This window comes from Armigeres subalbatus, chromosome 2 (assembly GCF_024139115.2).
Source record: "Armigeres subalbatus isolate Guangzhou_Male chromosome 2, GZ_Asu_2, whole genome shotgun sequence".
NCBI lineage: Eukaryota > Metazoa > Arthropoda > Insecta > Diptera > Culicidae > Armigeres > Armigeres subalbatus.
This window is the reverse complement of record NC_085140.1, coordinates 350,862,621-350,885,245: the sequence shown is the minus strand read 5'-3', so window position 1 is coordinate 350,885,245 and position 22,625 is coordinate 350,862,621. Positions and strand designations below refer to the sequence as shown.

The following is a 22,625-nucleotide window of genomic DNA, read 5'->3' as shown; positions in this document are numbered from 1 at the left end:
TAGTGCTAATAGATTTGAGCATTCTTGAATATCGACCCTACATGAGAACAATCTCGAGAAAAGTATTCCTAATTTAAAGACGGAAATGTTCCGATTACAATCAGTCACTCCAGATATTCCTTTGAAAGTCCAAAGAAGGACTTCTAATAATTCTTTCGGAATTTACCTCAGAACTTTCTTCAGAACTGCATCCAGCATATTTCTTTTGGAAAACCTTAGAGAATTTTATATGGATTTCTTAGAATTTTCAGAGGATTTCCTGTAGAAACTTTCAAAGAAACTTCTGGAGAAATTCACAAAGACTTTTCCGGAGGTATCCCTGGAAGAATGTTCAATAGAAATTATTTGGAACTCCTGGAAGAGCTCCCAAAAATATTTCTGGAAGAATTTACAAATGAATTTTTGAAGGATTTTCGAAAAGTATTCCTAAAGGAATGTCTGAGATGCTGAAGGAATTTTTGATGGAGTTTATAAAATAATTCCTTGTGGAGCTTCCGGATGAATCCCCGAAGGGATTTTCGAAAGAATTTGCGATGGAAGGTCTAATGGAATTTCCCAAAAAAATGACTAGATTTCTTCAGATATTTCTTCGAGAATTTCGTCAGGATTTCCATCAAGAAAATTTTCATTTTTTCAATTGTGCGTTCTATATCTATGCCGTTGTGACTCAAATCCCGAATATCACTCATATTCCGAACACTGGCCCTAAAACTTAAACTTTCATATGTTTTCCGTACTGAGGATCATAATTACAAACGAATTCAAAATCCTATGAATAAAATTTCACGAATAAAGCCAAAATGGCCATTTTGAAGCGAGTGTTCGGAATATGAGTCAAGTTCGGGATTTTTTGTCAGAAGGTAGTTAGAATTAAATTAAGAAGTTTTAAGATTTTTGTTATTTTAAAATTAATTATTTTTATTCTTCCTTGACCTTTCGGAGACCAGTAGGACATAACTTTTAATAAATATTTGTAACGGCCTTTCCCTCCCAATAGAAACCCATATACTAACTAAGTCATTTGGCAGGAAAAGTCATTTAGCTGAAAATGTCGTTTCGTCGAATGGTCATACAGACAAAAACGTTTTTTTGACTGAGCATGTCGTATGGCCGTCATATGTCATTAAGCCGAAAGGGTTACACATAACTGTCGTTAGCTCGACGGGTCCACATGACCGAAAATGTCATTTGATCGAACTTGTCATACCTATACCTGTATGATGGTTGTGCACGCGTACACTTGTCATTTTTGGACCGACAATCGCCAGACTCCCTTCACACCTTTCGCACACGCATCATGCTCGATTACACACAACCAGCGAGTGCGAGTTCTACACCAGAGCCGACGTCTTCTTCCAGGTTCTCTGCTGACCATCAATTTTGCTGGTCTCTATCCTGGCATACGCATTACATGTCCAGCCCCTTCTTTCCTGCTTTGCGATTGGAGCATGTAAGACTTGCTGATGATGGTTCCGTTTCTTTGCTTACCAGATATTCGAAGTGCACTTTCCAGAGCTATGATCAATAGCCGATTAGAATTAGAGAGCGTATCGCCCGGCTTCAATCCATCTAACTTACGAACGAATCGGATGTTCCCTTGTGTAGTACCAAGTACCTCAGTGCAGAAGTGTGGGCCGCCGCCGACTGTTTTTGGCACGCCGCCACCACCGACATTTCTGCATCGACGTGCCGCCGTTTAAAATTTGTGACGTCGATAGTCTATAATTTTCCACACCGATTCAAATTCATAGAAGTTTACAGCATTTTTCGTGGAAATTCCACCGACGTAGAATTATCCGATTGGTGTCCTCACAACATCACGGTGAAACTGCAGAGAATTTCCGTGAAAATACCCATGATTAGCTTGAAAATTCTTTACATTTTTTAGTTGGAATTTCGAAAAGCTATACGTAAAAACTAAGACGTACTTGCAATGAAAATTCCAAATGATTTCCTGGTAAAATCCATAGAATTTTTCATTGAAATAAACTTTTTGAATTGAGATAGATTGCTTGGCAGATATATCATTTTACCAAATAAATAATATGGCCGAAGCAAATAGTTTTTTAGCCGAAAATGTCATTTGGTCGAAAGGGACATACAGCCGAAAATGTTGTTCGGACGAACAGTTCCTTTGGCCGGAAAAGTTGGTTGGCCGAATTGCACATTTAGCCGATAAGGCCGTTTGATCAAAATGATCGTTTGGCAGAAATGGACACGCAGCCGAACAATCATTTGGCTGAACAGGTTATTTTGTCGAACATGGTTGTTTAGCAGAAAGGACATATTTGGGCCAAATCACTTTCTTCACCAAAATACCTTTCCTACCAAACGTCATTTTCGGTCAAATGATCTAATCGGGCGAACGACATTTTTCGGCTAAATTATGTTTGACCTAATGACCGTTTCGGATAAACGTTCAATTTGAACATGCATATGGCTTCCTGCCGAATGGCTTTTGGCCAAACAGCGGGAAAAGACGAAGGCCACAAGGTCAAAAGGTATTTGGCCGAAACCCATCTGGTCGAAAATGGGCATACAGCTGAAAATATCGTTCGACCGAACTGGTCATCTGGTACGGTCGTTTGGCCAAATAGGTTATGGTCCTTTGGCCGAAATGGTCGTTCGGCAGAAAAGCCATTTGACCAAAAATTTGGCCAATCGGGTCGATACTTTTGACCACATTGTATGCTAAGCGAATGACATTTTCGGCCTATGACCTGTTCGGCCATATGAAATTTTCAGCCAAACCGTTCTCGATTTAATAACCGTTTCGCCAGATGACTTTTGGCTTAACGTGTTGTTTGTCCAAATGGCTTTCCACCGTAAGATTTTCAGTCAAACGACCATTCCTCCTATTTAATAATGTTTGGTGGAATTGCCAAAGAATTTCTTATGGACAATATAAAGAAAACGAAATAAATTCCTGTAAAAATCATTCGGAATTCCAAAAAAACTTCGGTTAACTTAGATCATCCGGCTTGGACATATCTAAATCGTAAATCCTGGCCTGTGCGAAGAACATGACTTGCTATTGGTTTTATACTAGCCTCAGATGACTTGGTAGATCAAATTTTTTGAACTCCAGAATGACTTAGAGAACTTAGATCATCTGATTTGGATATAACTAGATCGTAAATCATACTTGTGAGTATGTGAGTATTTAGAATGTCTGGCGGCTTCACACATTCTTCATCAGCAATTGTACTATTCAAGTGAGGTTGTGTGTGCTATTTGCCAAAACAAACAGCGCTCCAGTTCTTTAATTTCGATTATTTATCAATAATGAATTCAAGGAGTACACTGGGAAAACTGAGTAGTTGGAAGCGAGATTCCATTCATGGTCTGGACCTGCAAGTCTTATCATGGCTTAGTTTTAGTACCCACCGTATCAGTTCTCTAGGAAACTCTACGAAAGCCTTGCCAACATGCGTGACTCTGATAACATCACCAACAACTACCCTATTGACATCCGAAGGTCTGCAAAAGTTGATTGTTCACTTTTCGTTTGTTTTTCTTCTGTCAATGGCAGGACGACATTGTATTGCTGCATGATTTATTAATCTTTCCAATTAACTAATGTTCGAAAAATCTCAATATTTTTATGTTAGCACTGCAAAGCTGATTATTTCTAAACAAAGTTAATCTTCACCATATTTAATTTGAAGAAGAATTTGACTTATGCTGATTAATGTCACACAATTTTGTTCATTAAGAAGCAATTACATAATAAGCAACTGAAAATGCAATCACTTTTTGTTATAAAATCAATTGACTATTCTGCATTAAGTACACCCCAGTACAATAGTGAAAAACGATGTCCTTTGTCAAAATACATGAAGTTTAATTAATCTACCATATGCTACCCTAATGACTGTCCAGGATTAAAAGTATGCAGTACATGAAACTAAAACTCACCTGCTTAATATTTTTGCGGATTTAGAAATTTTGGGAGTGGTGGCGACATAATTAACACTGCCCGGCGTGGTCACATCCTGCTGTTCCGACGAAGCGTCAGTCGTGACCCGGCTATGCTCACTGCTACCGTCGCTGCTTCTATCACTATCACCATCGTCAACGTCCTCCACACTGCTGCTGCCGTAAGGATCTTCATCGGGCTGACTTTCGTTCTCATCCTCGTGCTGCAGCGACTGCTCATTAGTGGCGGATCTCGTTTCAGTCCCACTCCCACCGGCCGGTCGCATGGCTTTGTGATTCCGCGTTTGAAATGTAGCATCCTGGGCTTCTTCTGCCGTTGTCGACGCAATCAGAACAACAACAACGAGCACCAAACTCGTCTTGAGCATTATCAAGCCGCCGGTGCGTTTTGCACTTCCGTTGATGAACATTTTGAATCGGGCTTTTGTAATTTTCTTATCACAGAAAGTTCCGCGGAAAATTTGATTGCATCTATTCAAATACCTTCAATACGCGTGGACTTGCTATTCCACGGTGTCGATGAATGCTTTCAGAAAGGTACTTGCCTTCGCTTTCCACGGAAAAGTCCATTCAGGTTCGGTGAATAAAGATTCGCGACGCTCACACAAAAAATAATAATTTACAATTTCTCCACAAATTTCGGTGCACCTCAATCACAACGCCCGACTAAACTTATTCCATAGTTCCTCGAAGTAACGTTTTCCAAGTCCAATGCCTGTCCGAATGCTATTTCATCACGGCAAATATTTTACCATAATTTCATTTTCCGGTTTTCCTTTCACGTCTTCTCCAGATTCAAGCAAAAAGTCGATTCACTATCAAAAAGATTCCTGGCGTAACTCACAAAAAAAAAAAAAGTTGAACCAACAACTTCTTTGCTGGCGCGTAACGATTCACACGATTTCCACGCTTCCACTAGAAGGCAACGTTGGCTGATATAACTTGATTGGTAGCCGCGCTGGGTGGGTGAGAGTCCGGAAAAAATAGAATCTCGAACAAACAATGCTCACCAGACAGGGTACCAACTGACGGAACGTAATAATAATTTTCCACCCTTTACACACGCGCCCAAACACACTGACTACTCCAACCACTCAACGGGCACCCCGAATTTATCTCCCCTCGGATGTACGTTGGTCGTGCTCGGCGTGGTTAGCGCTGATCCTTCCTGGCGAAGAATAATCCGATAAATGTCTATCTTTTATCACGGTTCACAAATGATTGAAATAGATTAGATTACGAGTGCTCGGCGGAGGATGGGTCCACTCTCGTTGGCCGGGTCTGCAGGAGTGTGGCAGATCTAGCACTTGCGGTGCGAGAAAAGAAGATGGTTGGAACTGTCGATGGGGCGAGACTCGATCACTGACCACTACTGACCGCATCAATGGTCCAATTCACTCACTTGACACCGACGTGATGTTTTATTTCGGCTTCTGGACAAGTTCGACCACAGAAGAAGAAAGCTCATACGAGTGAGAATGTGATTGTTGGCAACTAGTAGAACTGTGGTGATACCGCGCTGGAGGCGGGACGGTGCGTGAATGTCATATGTAAATCAAAATAAACGCTTACCTTGGTGTAATGCTGAATGGCAGCAAAATAAAATTTGCTGCAGAATTAGAAATTTTCCATGAAAAAATAAGAAATTACCAATAAAGAAATCAGGGAGTAAGCAACAAATAGATATAAAATTTCAATAAATTATTTTTGTTATTGTAATTTATTTATCATTATTTTGTCTCGACTTCCCTGGGCATAAAAGTATTATCGTGTTAGCCTCATGATATACGAATGCAAAACTGGTAACCTGGCTTAGAAACCTCGCAGTTAATAACTGTGGAAGTGCTTAATGACCACTAAGCTGCGAGGCGGCTCTGTCCCAGTGTGGGATGTAATACCAATAAGAATAAGAAGAAGAAGAATTTATTTATCATACGTAAGTCTGTCAGTTTAAGGAAGTGTTTCTGTCAGTTAAGGAACTGTTTCTGTTTAGCAAAGCTAACATTGAGAGATTAATCTAACTACAACATGTAGCCGCAACTAATGATAGAAATACTTATAGCTTAGTATAATAATTTTACTGCTTGCTTGAAAGTCGCAATTGTTGATTTGATCTTACAGCAGGTAATCCGTTCCACAGCGGAATCCCGTAGACCAGCAGGCTTTTTTTAATTGTGGAGTGCATAGGTAATACATGTCTTCCAATAAAAAAAATACAAAATTTTCATAAATAAATCAATATTTATTGTTGTACATCAGTAATCAGCATATATTGGAGAGCTCTAACCAATACTATCCCATCAGGCTACTTCCCTTTATTTGGTTATTGCATCAAGTAGTAAAAAGCTGTATGGTAAATTAATAAAAGAAATAATAATAAAATCAAAAAAATCTAATTATGCTACATTATGTCTGAATCCTTATACCTAATAGTGCCTATCCCCATGGCAAAATCATCAAAAAGAAGTATGTGAAGAAAGAGAGCAACAAGCAGCAACTAAAAAACGAAAAGCTCTCAAGAATCAGTCTTGGAATTGATATGTTAGCAGACGGTACTCGCTATCCGCGACGTGTTCGAAAAAGTTTAGAACTTTGTGAGTTCCTGTGACAAAAGAAGATGATAAGGAGGGATTACGGATTTCCAGACTATTCCGAAGATCCAGCAAAAATGTTACGACACGCATGTTACCGACCATATGTTCTGTGAGATAGAATTGAGAGCTGTTCCACTATTTGAACGAATTATAGCTTCAATAAAAATCTGTTTAATGAACGTGCACACGATGCTCCGATATCATTCATTTGTTAGGAGATAATGAATGTGAGCCGATCACTCGTTTGAACAAGATACCAAGTTTACAACAAATTTGTTTCAGGTTGCATTCTATTTTATTCATGCAGGTATAAATCATAACGCAAAGCATTTCACCGCATTCTTGAACAGTTATCCGAATAATCCACGGCGGAGCTAGCATCAAAACCAAAGAAGCGTATAATAGAACTACTGAAGAGGACTCGTCTGAGTGGTTATCAATCAAGAAGAATAAGCATATTGTTACGGAGTCGCCAAAAATCAGTTCATTGCGAAATTTGATACTCTTTTCAATATTGTAGATGTACACAAAGCCATGTCAGAACGCAATATGAAGTTTCTCACAGATGAGGAAGCATAATGGATACTAACGATAACAGTATGTACATTCTAAAAAGCCGTTTGAATACTAAATATTCTCAGATCTGGTCGTCCAGACATTGTATGAGCTAGTTGCTGATCCTAAAATAGTCCTAAGTTATATAAAAGGATATACCATGCAAAATTTAAGAAAATAATGCTTTTTTCTTTCCTGGCTAAAATTTTTTGAAGTGTTTACTTTATCGTAAGCTTTACCCGTTCGGCAAAAATAATTGCCTATCATACGGCTTTTTCAATCACTATAGCGAATCAACCAACCAACATTATACGGTTCGATACCTTTACTAATTTTGAACGCAATCTCCGTGCGTGATTGTTTCCATTAGTGATCAACTAGATTTTGTTCCCTTAAAATACAATTCGATGCTAAAAATAGGTTAAGAATTACTATATGAAAATTTGGCTAATGTTTTTCGGATTTCGTGTATACAAAACATGAATATAGGTTTAATAGACACGGTCAGACATTCGGTCACATTTCTACGTGGTGGGACACCCGCGTTACAAACTATCTTCCTTTGTGCTGGCGGGACGCACGCAAGAAAAACAGTGTTTTTTGTCATCAGAATGATCATATTTCTGTTTTGTGGAACGACCGCATTCAGAAAAGTCTTCCTCTGCGTTGGTGGGACGCACCCGCAAGAAGAATCGGAATGATGAACATCGATTGAATGATCACAATTTCGCGTGGTGGGACGCATGCATTGAACAGTTCCTTCTTCTGCGTGGTGGGATGCCCGAATTCTAACGATTCTTCTTCTGCGTTTATGGGACGCCTGCAGGAATAATAGTGCTATTGTGAATCGGAATGATCACACTTCTGCGTGGTGGGATGCTCCCATTACAAAGTTTCTTCTTCTACGCTGCGGAAGTTGTCCTCCGCAGCTTATCGGGTACTGATGAGACCAAATTCCCAAGCATCAGGTACTTAGCCACACCCTTGCAATCTTTTTTTACAGCCAACTCTTTCACACGTATTATTTGTACAATGCTAAGGATGAGTATTTAGTGGCTTGGCACGGCAAATGCTGGGTAAAGCGTACCATTGGTACTTCGCGTACCTGAAGGAATAAAATAGACCCCATCTCGCGGTCCTTAGCCTCTTACCCAGCAACTCCTATCCCTACCGCCCCGCGGTGCTGGCCGGGATACGAGCAACCTTAGGGAAGATCGGGTAACCAACCCCGGTGGGAACTATGGTCGTATGCTGGCAGGGAAGGGGGGGGGGGGTTTGCTCCTCTCCGGAGGTGCAAATCTTATTGAGCGTCTGCTCTCCATGTCAAGATCGGCTCACAACGGCGTCTGTTCTCCATGTTAGGGGCGGCTGATCATCGTCCGAGTGCCAGCGAGGGACTCTAAGTGAAACTGTGCACCATGGTCCACCGGAAATAAGGAGGAATGGTCCTCCGGAAATTTAGGGGGTTTGGTGTCAGGCCCTGCAAGCCAGCCTTTAAAAAATCATAAGCAACGAACAATCAACAAGAGAGTACGGACCGGAACCATCGGCGAAGACCACTGCGACGAAAAGGGACAAGCGATTGGAAACTCGGTTCGTGGAACTGCAAATCTCTCAACTTCATCGGGAGCACACGCATACTCGCCGATGTGCTCAAGGACCGTGGATTCGGCATCGTAGCGCTGCAGGAGGTTTGTTGGAAGGGATCAATGGTGCGAACGTTTAGAGGTAATCATACCATCTACCAGAGCTGCGGCAACACACACGAGCTGGGAACAGCTTTCATAGTGATGGGCGATATGCAAAGGCGCGTGATTGGGTGGTGGCTGATCAATGAAAGAATGTGCAGGTTGAGGATCAAAGACCGGTTCTTCAACTTCAGCATAATCAACGTCCATAGCCCACAGTTCGGAAGCACTGATGATGATAAGGACGCATTCTACGCGCAGCTGGAACGTGAGTACGACAGCTGCCCAAGCCACGACGTCAAAATCATCAGAGCAGGAGTTTGGACCAACTATTGGGAAGTTCAGCGCTCACCGGCTGATGAACGAAAACGGCCTATGACTAATTGATTTCGCCGCCTCCAAGAATATGGCCATTCGTAGCACCTACTTCCAACACAGCCTCCCGTATCGATACACCTGGAGATCACCACTTCAGACAGAATCACAAATCGACCACGTTCTGATTGATGGACGGCACTTCTCCGACATTATCGACGTCAGGACATATCGTGGCGCTAACATCGACTCTGACCACTATCTGGTGATGGTTAAACTGCGCCCAAAACTATCCGTCATCAACAATGTTCGGTAGCGACGACCGCCGCGGTACGACCTAGAGCGACTAAAGCAACCTGATGTCGCCACTGCATACGCGCAGCATCTCGAGGCAGCGTTGCCGGAAGAGGGTGAGCTCGATGGGGCCCCTCTTGAGGACTGCTGGAGTACAGTTAAAGCAGCCATTAACGACGTAGTGGAGAACAACGTCGGGTAATGAGTCGAAGTCGACGGAACGATTGGTTCGACGAAGAGTGCAGACAGATTCTGGAGGAGAAGGACGCAGCGCGGGCGGTCGCGCTGCAGCAAGGTACCCGGCAGAACGTGGAACGTTATAGACGGAAGCGGAGACAGCAGACCCGCCTTTTTCAGGAGAAGAAATGCCGCCTGGAAGAAGCGGAGTGCGAGGAGATGGAACAGCTGTGCCGTTCTCAAGATACACGCAAGTTCTATCAGAAGCTCAACGCATCCCGCAAAGGCTTCGTGCCGCGAGCCGAAATGTGCCGGGATAAGGATGGGAGCATCTTGACGGACGAACGTGTGGTGATCGAAAGGTGGAAGCAGCACTACGAGGAACATCTGAATGGCGCTGAGAGTACAGGCAGTGAAAGTCAAGGCAGCGGAGGAGATGACTACAGTTCAGCGGACGATGGAAGCCAACCAGCCCCCACCTTGAGGGAAGTTAGGGATGCCATTCAACAGCTAAAGACCAATAAAGCAGCTGGTAAGGATGGTATCGGAGCTGAGCTCATCAAGATGGGCCCGGAAAAGCTGGCCACTTGCCTGCACAAACTGATAGTCAGAATCTGGGAAACCGAACAGCTACCGGAGGAGTGGAAGGAAGGGGTTATATGCCCCATCTACAAGAAAGGCGACAAGCTGGAGTGTGAGAACTTTCGAGTTATCAGCATCCTTGATGCCGCCTACAAAGTGATATCCCAGATCATCTTCCGTCGTCTGTCACCATTAGTGAACGAGTTCGTGGGAAGTTATCAAGCCGGCTTCGTTGACGGCCGCTCGACAACGGACCAGATCTTTACTGTACGGCAAATCCTTCAAAAATGCCGTGAATACCAGGTCCCAACGCACCATCTGTTCATTGATTTCAAGGCGGCATACGACAGTATAGACCGCGTAGAGCTATGGAAAATTATGGACGAGAACAGCTTCCGTGGGAAGCTTACCAGACTGATCAAAGCAACGGTGGATGGTGTGCAAACTGTGTGAAGATTTCGGGCGAACACTCCAGTTCGTTCGAATCGCGCCGGGGACTAAGACAAGGTGATGGACTTTCGTGCCTGTTGTTCAACATTGCGCTAGAAGGTGTCATGCGGAGAGCCGGGTGTAACAGCCGGGGTACGATTTTCAACAGATCCAGTCAATTTATTTGCTTCGCGGATGACATAGACATTGTCGGCCGAACATTTGCAAAGGTGGCAGAACTGTACACTCGCCTGAAACGTGAAGCAACAAAAGTTGGACTGGTGGTGAATGCGTCAAAGACAAAGTACATGCTTGTGGGCGGAACCGAGCGCGACAGGGCCCGCCTGGGAAGCAGTGTTACGATAGACCTTCGAGGTGGTCGAGGAATTCGTCTACCTCGGATCCTTGCTAACGGCTGATAACAATGTTAGTCGTGAAATACGAAGGCGCATCATCTGTGGAAGTCGGGCCTACTACGGGCTCCAGAAGAAACTGCGGCCAAAAAAGATTCGCCACCGCACCAAATGTGTCATGTACAAGACGAGAAACATGGACAATGCTCGAGGAGGACTTGCAAGCACTCGGAGTATTCGAGAGACGGGTGCTTAGGACCATCTTTGGCGGTGTGCAAGAAGACGGTTTGTGGCGGCGAAGAATCAACCATGAGCACGCCCAACTCTACGGCGAACCCAGTATCCAGAAGGTAGCTAAAGCCGGAAGGGTACGATGGGCAGGACATGTTACTGCAAAGAATGCCGGACAGCAACCCTGCAAAGATGGTGTTCGCTTCCGATCCGGCAGGTACGAGACGGCGTGGAGTGCAGCGAGCGAGATGGGCAGACCAGGTGCAGAACGACTTGGCGAGCGTGGGGCGTATCCGAGGATGGAGAGATGCGGCCTCGAACCGTGCATTGTGGCGTCAAATTGTTGATTCAGTGTTATCTGTTTAGATGTTAACTAAATAAATGAAATGAATGAATTTAGTGTGGTCTGGTATCTGCACACATGCTTCATCAGCTATTTCGTTTGATGAAGTAGGGTTGTGAATGATCACAATTTCGCGTAGTGGGACGCCCGCATTCAACAGTTTCTACTTCTATGTTGATGGGCAGCCCACAAGACCAGTATTATTGTGGACAGGAATGAGCATTATTTTACGTGGTAGGAGGCCCGCGGGGCCCTTCTTAGCCGTACGGTAAGACGCGCGACTACAAAGCAAGACCATGCTGAGGGTGGCTGGGTTCGATTCCCGGTGCCGGTCTAGGCAATTTTCGGATTGGAAATTGTCTCGACTTCCCTTGGCATAAAAGTATCATCGTGCTAGCCTCATGATATACGAATGCAAAAATGGTAACCTGGCTTAGAAACCTCGTAGTTAATAACCGTGGAAGTGCTCAATGAACACTAAGCTGCGAGGCGGCTCTGTCCCAATGTGGGGATGTAATGCCAATAGAAAGAAGAAGAAGAAGAGGCCCGCGATAAACAATTCCTTTTTCTGCCTTGGTGGAATTTTTGTTGATGGGACGCTTGTAGGAAGAATAGTGTTATTCTATATAGGAATTATCACAATTCTGCGTTGTGGGACGCCGGCATTCAAACGATTCTTTGGCTGCGTTGTTGGGCAACCCACAAGATCAGTGAATCCAATCAGTGTGAATCCAATCAGTGTGAATCCAATAATCATAATTCTGCGTCGTGGGATGTCCGCACTCCAAAGTTTCTTCCACTGTGTTAGTAAGACGCCCGCAAAAAGATGGTGTTATGTTAATCGGAATAATTCCAATCCTGCGTTGAAGAACGCCCGCATTCAAACGATTCTTCAGCGTTCATCAGCCCGCAAGAACAATGGTGTTATTATGAATCGGAATGATCATAATTCTGCGGTGTGGGACGCCTGTATTACAAATTGGTATCGATATGACCAGTATTCTCCCTAGTGGGACGTCCGCATGGAATTTTTTTACTCTACAATGGTCGAATACCCACTAGACGTATGGCGTTATTGTGGATTTAAAAGGTCACAAGTGCTTGAAAAGTTGGATTTCATTGAGTATATAGATGATCGCCCATGATTAAAAACTGTTTATCGATTTGAGTAGAGGTAGCAGCAGTAGTAGTCATGATTTGAAATACAAGTGAAATAGGGTGATTAGAAATGAAACTTCATTGCAGTTCGAGACCCCACTGCACGGGAGTGTCTCGAGAGTGATTTTCCATATTTGGGTTTGGCACCCATAATGTCCCGGAAATCAGGATTTTTTTAAAAATATTTCAATTTTGTGTTTTTTTTTACTTTCCTAAATATTTATTTATAATTAAGAAACATAATTTGCATCATTGGTTTGCCGTTTGGATTCTAGCCTGACAAGGACCCACGCAAAGACACCTTGAACATATTCAAAAAACTATAACTTAAAAAGGACAAGCGTTCGTTTTGGTGTCTTCGGCAATGTTTTAGGCAATCAATGGGGTTGAAAAAAGTCATAATTTTATAGAATGGGTTAGGATTTTTGAAAACGGTCGAAATGTATTTTTTACGTTTTTATCAATTTGATTTTATGAAAGTACGTAAAATAGTTCTAAGGGAAAATATACCATCTTTTTAAATTTTCAGATTTTTTTAAAATGTTTTTCATATATCTATTCATGTGCACGGCAAAATTCTAACTCATGGTGTATGGATGAATCAGTTACGCTGGTGGATTTAGAAAATTAGAAGCGATGGGTGCTATTAGCTCCAAATCTGTGACAGGTTACATTTCCGTTTGTTGTTACTAGAAGAATGAAAAATGCAAGTTTTGACAATCATCTTTTTAAAGAAATATTCCGACGGTGAACAACGCGCCATCGCATATAAACCCACAGAGAAAGACTTCTATTTGAAAAAACGACCCATCTCAAGTCACCATCCAAAGAAATGTGCGAATGAGTTTTGTCAATTATCAGCTCAACGGACATCATATTTTCACTTGTACCAGTGAGCGATACAGTAGCCAAGAAGCAATCAACAATCAGTTGATCTTGCAACCCATGCCTATCGCGTCATGCTCTACATTTGCTTTTACAACCAGGTTTCAGGAATTTGGAGCAGCTGACTAACATTTTAGAATCGAGTCGTTAAATCACACTTTCTACCGGCACGATTCGTATCCATGTGCGCAAGATTTGGGGCGCAACGTTTGCTGTGCCCAAATATATAGATATAGGATTCGAGCCGAATTCTCCAAATCATTTCCAATAATTGTTATCAACGTACGAATCCATGTGCAACAACAACTGCTCCGTCATCAACCGGACATTCGCAAACCCAGAAAGAGTGGTCTTCCAGGGAAATCAAAATTAAATTCCTTATGGTAACGCGGTCGTAAGCCCTTCCCAATTTCATGAAAACCAATATATATGTATTAAGTCCAGTTGGTTACCTGCCTCCCTGTCACATTCAATATAGTTAGAATTGTGGTCCGGTCAGCTTCTGGCTGACCCGCTCACAGGTGGGCTGGACCGTTTTTCATTTTCCACCGAAAACATCGGTCAGTGACGATTCAAAATTGAAATGGAAACGTGTGACAAGCTGCCAGCTTGATGGAATGAACCGTTTCAAATTATAACGTGAACAAGGGTTGCCGGACGGTTCCGATGCCTTTAGCCCTAGGAGCGTGGGATCCATTAGCGTGAGGCAGACTCGTACGCAGAGTTTGCGAGTAAGGGGGTATAAATCAGCTTTGGGACATTTAGTCGAATGACGTTGAGTAGAAAATGAATTGCAGCAGCGTTTGGTCAATAATTTCACATAGAACATTATTTAAAGTGTGTTAATGGCACTTACAGGTTTTATTATTCATGAGATAAACATTGAAGAAAAAGCTGTACGTGTTTGTGTATGTGATTCTCTTATTTTTTAAGTGACACTCTTCATTGCACATTTATTTTAATCATACCCCAGTCAACACAAAATCGTATATGATGCAAAATAATATGCTAAAGTGTAGGCGATATACGTACATATTGTATGGGTATGGGCCTTCACTTGAGCATCTTATGTGACATCATATACGATCTTGTGTTGACTGGGTCTTTATATATGCGCAGATTTGGTACGAATTCGTTTCGCTTCATATTAGGTGATTCACCTCTCCAGTGGCGTAGCCAGAAAATTGGGTGGGGAGGGGGTTTCTGAACATTTTTTTTTCGAAAAAAAAATGTTGTCTCTGGGAGGGGGTTTTAAACCCAAAACCACCCCCGTGGCTACGCCACTGCACCTCTCTACATTTTTCGATGATTCACAACCTTTTGAAGGATTTTCCTTACAGTGAAAATCTGGTCCGTTGTCGATCGGCCGTCAATGAAGCCGGCTTGATAGCTTCCCACGAACTCATTCACTAATGGTGACAGACGACGGAAGATGATCTGGGATATCACTTGCCACCTTCAGCATTAAGGATGGTGATCGCCCGAAATTTCTCACACTCCAGCTTATTGTCTTTCTTGCATATGACCCTTTCCTTCCACTCCTCCGGTAGCTGTTCAGTTTCCCAGATTCTGACTATCAGATTGTGCAGGCAAGTGGCCAGCTTTTCCGGGCAATCTTGATGAGCTCAGCTCCGATACCATCCTTACAAGCCGCTGAGTAGCTATCGACTGAGTTACTGAATCACAGGGATTGACTTTCACTGCCTGTACTCTCAGCGGTCTGCAAAATTGTGGGTTGATATCAAGGAAGAAGCGCCTAACAGAGCTTTGGTCCCCACAAGTTCCTATCTCACGCTTCCACGGGTCGTCCGATGATGAAAAGACCGCCAGCTAAGGGTTGTGTACTTAGCTGGTAGTGCAGCCTGGGCACTGTTGTCCTTCTGACATCAGCTAGAGTGAGAAGGTACGCCTCGAGCGTCTGTTCACCAGGAGGTGCGGCTCAAACAGCGTCTGCCTGGTACCCAGCGGCTGATTAACGAAATGCTGTATCGCGTCAGCTATACCTAAGGTGGCAGCCCCATCATCGCGATGTAGGTAACGCGACCCCGGTAAGGTAGCTTACTGAAGCCTCTCAAATACCACGAAAAATGGAGATAGAAGAAAAAGAGAACGTTTTTTTTTTGGCAACCGACCCGGCAACGAAATAAGGACTATGATTGGAAACTCGGTACCTGGAATGTCAGGAACCTAAATAAACCTGGACGAGTGAGCCTTCTGGCTCGTGAACTGCAGAAGGTTGGAGTGGCATGGCCGCTATTCAAGAAGTCCGATGGCCTAGATCCGGAGAAAGTGAATTCCGAGCCGCGGACCCCACAACCAATACTGCATTCAAGTATAACATCTATCACAGCGGCGGCGGAAAAGCAGAGCATGTAGTTGGTTTCGTAGTGATGGGCAAGCAGATGAAGCGAGTGATGCTGTGGAAACCCATTAGCGATCGAATCTGTGTGTTGAGGATACGGGGCAAATTCTTCAATTACAGCCTAATTAACGTTTCCGCACCGACAAACCATAAATCCGACGACGTGAAGGACACGTTTTATGAATGTCTAGATAAAGCCTATGGAGAGTGCCCAAAGCATGACGTGAAAATTGTTATCGGAGACGCTAAGGCTCAGGTCGGTAGAGAGGACTTTTTCCGTCCCATAATCGGTAGGGAGAGCCTTCACTCCGCTACTAATGACAACGGCCTACGGCTAGTAAATTTTGCTGCTGCCAGAGGGATGGCCATCAGTAGCACCTACTTTGCACGAAAGAACATCCGAAAGCACACCTGGAGACACCCAAATGCAACCAGTTAGACCGTGTTCTGGTGGATGGGCGCCTTTTTTCGGATGTTATCGATGTGCGGACATTCAGAGGTCCGAACATTGACTCTGATCACTATCTCGTTGTCAGTAAAATTCGATCACGGTTGTCAACTGTATCGGACGAAAGATCACAGCGAACGATGCGTTACAATATCCAGCGATTGTCGGCGGAAGGAGTATCGGCTGAGTACCGCCAGAAGCTCGACGAACGGATAAGTGCAATCAACGTTAGCGACAACATCAGCGATCTATGGGAGTCGATCCATGGAGCGGTGAGCACAACAGCACGAGAAGTGGTAGGCACTGCACAGAGGCGACCCAGGACGGGTTGGTTCGATGTGGAGTGTCAGAGAGTGACAGACGAGAAGAACGTTGCCAGAAGCCGGATGTTGGTGTCAGGTACCCGATCGAATAGAGATCGGTACAAGGAAGCAAGAGCAGCCGAAAAATGAACCCATCGCAGGAAGAAAAAAGAGTACGAAGAACAAGTTATTAGTGAGGCGCAGGAAAAAATGGAACAGAACGATATGCGGAGGTTTTATGAGTCTGTCAATGGCATGCGGAGAAAGACAACGCCATCTCCGGTCATGTGCAACGACCAACAAGGGAATTTGCTGACAGATAAAACTGAAGTGGCTGCCAGGTGGAAGCAACACTTCGAGACTTTGTTGAATGGAGGAAGTGACGGTGCATCGGTGAACAGAATAAATATTAGCGACGATGGACAAGCTGTGGAGTCACCTGCACTAGATGAGGTTAAAAAGCTGTCAAAGAGCTGAAAAACAATAAGGCTGCGGGGAAGGACCAGCTCCCGGCTGAACTTCTCAAACATGGCAGTGAGCAGCTTTATGAAGTTCTGCACCATATTATGTCGAAAATATGGGAAGACGAGGAAATGCCTGCTAGCTGGTTGGACGGCCTCATTTGCCCTCTCTTTAAGAAAGGGCACAGACTGGAGTGCGCCAATTACCAAGGAATAACTCTCCTTAATTCGGCGTACAAAATTATGTCCCGTATTCTGTTCAACAGATTGAGACCGCTTGAAGAGTCCTTCGTCGGCGAATACCAAGCAGGTTTTCGTGAGAGCCGATCAACGACGGATCAAATGTTTACCCTGAGACAAATCCTTGATAAATTCCGGCAGTACATCTTGCAGACACATCATCTGTTTATTGATTTCAAGGCGGCGTACGATTCAGTGAAACGGAATGAATTATGGCAAATTATGCTTGAACATGGTTTTCCGGCGAAACTGATACGGCTGATTCGTATAACGTTGGACGGGTCGAAATCAAGTGTAAGGGTTGCGGATGAAATATCGACGTCATTTGTTACCTTAGATGGCATAAAGCAGGGTGATGCACTGTCGGATCTACTGTTCAATATAGCGCTCGAGGGAGCGATTACGAGAGCTGGTGTGCAAAGAAGCGGTACTATTATCACAAGATCGCATATGCTCCTGGGATTTGCGGACGATATCAATATTATCGGAATTGATCGCCGTGCCGTGGAAGAGGCTTTTGCGCCTTTTAAGAGGGAGACAGCGAGGATTGGACTCACGATCAATACCAGCAAAACGAAGTACATGGTCGCTGGCAATCAACGTGGGTTCATTAGTGGTGGTGGTAGCGAAATAGTGCTGGATGGTGAAAAATTTGAAGTGGTAGAAGAATTTGTGTATCTTGGAACATTAGTGACGTGCGATAATGATGTTACCCGCGAGGTGAAAAGGCGTATTGCAGCTGCAAATAGGGCTTATTACGGACTTCGTAACCAGCTTAAGTCCCGTAGTCTGCAAAACGAAAACAAAACTCGCGCTGTATACTACTCGGATTCTCCCGGTGGCTTTATACGGCCATGAGACATGGACGTTAAAGAAGGCTGATCGGAGAGCTCTCGGAGTGTTTAAGCGTAAGGTGCTGCGGAAAATACTCGGCGGTAAACAGGAGAACGGTATCTGGCGGCGTCGCGTGAATCACGAATTGTACCAGTTGTATAAAGGGCTGGATATTGTTAAGCTTATACAACACGACAGACTACGGTGGGCTGGTCACGTTGTTCGTATGCCGGTAGAACGTCAAGCGAAGATAATATTTAGTAGAGAACCCGGAAGAGGCCGCGATGGCTTTTTGCAGTTGAAGAGGACCTGAGGGCGCTCAATGTTCAGGGCGACTGGAAGCGATTGGCCCAGGATCGAGTCCAGTGGAGAAGGATACTCCATTCGGCGTAGGTTCATCGAAGAGCTGTAGCCCATCAAGTATCAAGTAAGTACTCTCAGCGCCATTTGAATGTTCTTCGTAGTGCTGGTGTTTGCTGATATCAACATTGGGTGTCGTCATCTGCTGGTTGGTGCCGTCTATATTCCGCCTGATCGTAGCCACAATGTGGAACTGTTTGACGAACATACACCCTCTGTTCGCGAACTTTGCGACAATGCTTCCTTCGATGACCATATGTTGATTTGCGGAGGTTATAACCAGCCCCGTCTACAGTGCATTCAGAATGCTGATTATAACGTGCTGATAGCTTACACTTCGTCTGTTCCTGCATCAAGTGCTGCACTGCTTGCACTCCAACGTGCTAGTAATTCTTACCGCAGCTTGAATTCGGAATTATATAAGGCTCACGTTATGAGAGTGCTAACTAATCTCAATCGTTATCCCAAAAGTATTTGGAAGTTCGTCAACAGTAAAAGGAAAAAAATATCTGTGCTTATCAGCTGCGTCCAAGCTATTCGAAATAATTGTTAATGAGGCGATTTCTAGATAAACGAAGAATTACATCTCAACCGAACAACACGGTTTTATGCCAGGAACTGATATGCGACAGTATGCAGATTGTTGTTGCTATTGAACCATAATTGAACAACATGTGCCAAAAACTCGACAGGTAAGCAACACTCTAACCATTGATACACTCACCAAATATTTGATCCTACGAAATGTAACTTGAAGGCAGTACCAACGTGCAGGGCTGCCTGTTCTCAAGACACGTTGCAATCGCTTGAAAAAAAAAACATCTAACCGAAATAAGCCGGCCCAAGGTAGAAAATCTCGAAAATTGAGAGAAAAAAATTCATCCAGGCCAGAATGGTGGAACTCAGAAATAGTGATTTCTCAAATACGATCTGTGCTTTCCCAGACTGAGCTAAGCCGTTCTGGAAAACAACCTAGATTCTACAATCCAAGCCTCGGCCCATTCCACCTTTGATCCCATTAGACAACAATGGCTCTAAGGATCGCGCTTGATAACTCCTGCAGAAAGGTTACCGAAATAGGTCGTCACTTCGTCAGCTCGCACAATCTTGGACAGAACATCGTCAGTCCACACCAATCAACGAGCATGCTTACAACATCCATTTGAAAAAAAAATCAAATTTAAAATAACATCCATTGGACTCCCATCGACTTTTCGAAGGAGTTGGAGATCTTAGCTGGCAAATTGATGGCCTATATCAAACCATCGAAAAACATGAAGGCTCCAGGTTTCGACAACATCCAGAATTTCGAACTCAAACACACGAGTACCTTTCGCTGCTCTTTAATCAGTGTCTCCGTCTTAGCTATTTCCCATCGTCCTGGAAGTCAGCGAAATTCATCCCCAACCGCAAGCCTGGGAAGGATCCTTCCTCTCCGAAAAGTTATCGCCCCGGCAGACTTCTCACAGGCTTATTCAAGCTATTCATCACCGGTTACATGAATCTGCCGAAAATTTCAACACCTTGCTAGAGGAACAGTTTGGTTTCCGACGCAGTCGATCCACCGTGCACCAACTGACCATCCTTGCTTTCCGCATCGCGTTTGAAGTTTGTATGGGAATTGTGTGTGCGTTGCTGTCTAGCATGAAACTGTTTATTCATTGTCGTATACATAAGGAGGTCTACATTTCAAAGGAGTAATAGAATGCACGCTAAATACTACGTTACATCTTTCCTGTTTTACAAATTCAATAATATTCAAAATCTAGATTATTCACATTTTTAATCACTCTGCCGACGCGGCTCGTTCTAGGCTGCGGTGCGCTGGGAGATGGTTCAGCACGGAGGTTAGCCTCTGACATGACAGCACGTTGAACCTCTTCATCTCCTGGTGCTGGTTGTACTGCATCTTGATTCTGTTGATGATCTGCGTTGTCCAGGGCTTTTACAGGACGTAGATGATGGGAATTCCTTCTCAACGTTCTTTCTCCATCTGATACAATATACGATCGTATTCCGTCCGAACACGACACCACCCTCGCTGGTTGCCAGGTTTTGTCGCTGTGATATTGAAGTAACACTGACTCACCTTTGTCGTATTCCTTTGATTCCACCGCTCCTTTATCTGCGTACTGCTTTTGATGTTTTCTCTCTTCCAATAGTGCTTCAGTGACTCCGGTAACCAATTTGGGAACCAATCTCTTTTCAGTAACTGGTAAGTTTGATCGAAGAAGTCTTCCCATTAACCTTTCACTTGGTGCTGCCAATTCACTCGTCCGTGGTGTGTTACGTGCGTGTAATAAGGCAAGTTTTACATCGGACTTGTCCTCACCACACTTTTTCAGTATACCTTTCGCGGTTTGCACAAATCGCTCAGCCAGTCCGTTGGCTCTTGGAAACATTGGACTAGATGTGCAATGATCGAAACACCACTCGCTGGCAAACTTTTTGAACTCCTCCGACGAATACTGTGGACCGTTGTCTGATTCAAGCACTCTAGGTACACCATGAACCGCAAACCATTCCTTGAGCTGCTCAACTACCGCTCGGGACGACGTATTCGATAATTCCTTGAAATCGAAAAACCCAGAGTAGCTGTCAACCATCATGATGTACTCCTTGCCTTTCATATAAAATAGATCGGTTGCTACTCTCTCGAAAGGTAGCGACGGAACTTCCTTCGATACTATGGTGTGCTTCACGTTACTACGAGTGTGCTTCTGACAGACGGCGCACGAGTCTACCATCTCTTGGATATCTGCAGCCATGTTTATCCAGAACAGCACCTGTTTCGCTCTTCTAACGCCACTATGCAATCCCGGATGACCACTGTGAATTGCTACTAACATCTTCTTACGAAGCGACCGAGGTACCACTACCTGATGTGCTTTGAAAACCAATCCTTCGTACACCGACAGCTCATCTCTGAAGCACCAGTATTTGCGTACCACTGGATCCACAGTATCTCGATTTTCAGGCCAGCCCATTGTAACTACCGTTTTTAGTTGCTGCAATTCGTAGTCCGTCTCGACGTGCTGTCTCAGCTCGTTGGCAGATCTCTTCGACATCTGTAGCACAATGTGGACCTCGAATTCTTCTTCATCATCCGTAGGGTTGTTCTTCACATCGCGACTCAAGATGTCTGGTATTGGAATGTCTTTTCCTCTAACATATACCACACGCGGGTGATACTGCGCGACATCAAGTCTAATTCTCTTCAACCGCGATGGAGCTCGATCAAGAGGCTTCCGAAAGATCGACTCTAGAGGTTTATGGTCACTTTCAACTGTCAAATCTTTTCCGTATATGTACTGATGAAATTTATTGCAGGCGAAACGAATTGCTGCTGCCTCTTTTTAATCTGCGGATAATTGAGCTCTGCTTGGGAAAGGGACTTCGAAGCATATGCTATTGGTTTGCCCTCGCTGCAACAAAACTGCTCCCATGGCTTTCGAACTGGCATCTACTGACAAAGTTACCGGTGCATTCACGTCGTAGTAGGCTAAGATGGGAGGAGAAATCATCATTTGTTTGATTCTGTCAAAGGCAAGCTGTTGTTCAATATTCCAGTCCCATACTACATTCTTCGTGAGCAATATTCTCAGCGGAGCAGTTATTTCAGATAGGTTTGGTATAAACTTACTCAGGTACGTAATCATCCCCAATGCTCTTTGCAGCTGCGGTTTGTTTGCTGGGGTTTGAAGGTTCCGTATTGCATCCAATTTATCACTTTCTGCTTGCAGTCCCTCAGCTGTGACGATATGCCCCAGGAACTTGACCGACGACTGATCGAACAGGCATTTCTCCTTATTCAACTTGAGCCCCGCACCATGGATCCGACTGATTACCGTACTCGTCAACTTCTGTAACTCTGTTGAATCTGCTGCGTGTATGAGGATGTCGTCCATTGAGCACTCGACGCCTTCAATGTCGCCCAGCAAGTCTTGCATCACCCTTTGGAAGACCTCCGGTGCCGACGCCAATCCAAAGGGAAGCCGTTTGCAACAATATCGTCCCCACGGTGTACCAAAGGCGAGATATTTCGATGTACGATCTGTAACCTTGATTTGCCAAA

General features: G+C 44.1%; 3 protein-coding genes across 4 annotated transcripts in view; 1 reads left to right on the top strand and 2 right to left on the bottom strand.

The window, feature by feature from the left end:
* Positions 1-5,259, bottom strand: part of LOC134217085 (uncharacterized) — a 74,456-nt gene extending 69,197 nt beyond the window's left edge. The window contains exon 1 of the mRNA XM_062695852.1: positions 3,919-5,259. Coding sequence (XP_062551836.1) covers positions 3,919-4,349 — 431 coding nt within the window. The 5' untranslated portion in view covers positions 4,350-5,259. The remainder of the gene's footprint in view (positions 1-3,918) is intronic.
* LOC134217084 (uncharacterized) overlaps positions 1-22,625 on the top strand; it is a 59,154-nt gene that overhangs the window by 7,607 nt on the left and 28,922 nt on the right. The window lies entirely within an intron of this gene.
* Positions 5,021-22,074, bottom strand: LOC134210043 (uncharacterized protein K02A2.6-like). Its single transcript, XM_062686066.1, has 3 exons — positions 22,022-22,074; positions 20,341-21,715; positions 5,021-5,107 (listed from the first exon to the last, which is right to left on the bottom strand). The coding sequence occupies exons 1-3, from the start codon at positions 22,072-22,074 to the stop codon at positions 5,021-5,023; spliced, it is 1,515 nt and encodes a 504-aa protein (XP_062542050.1).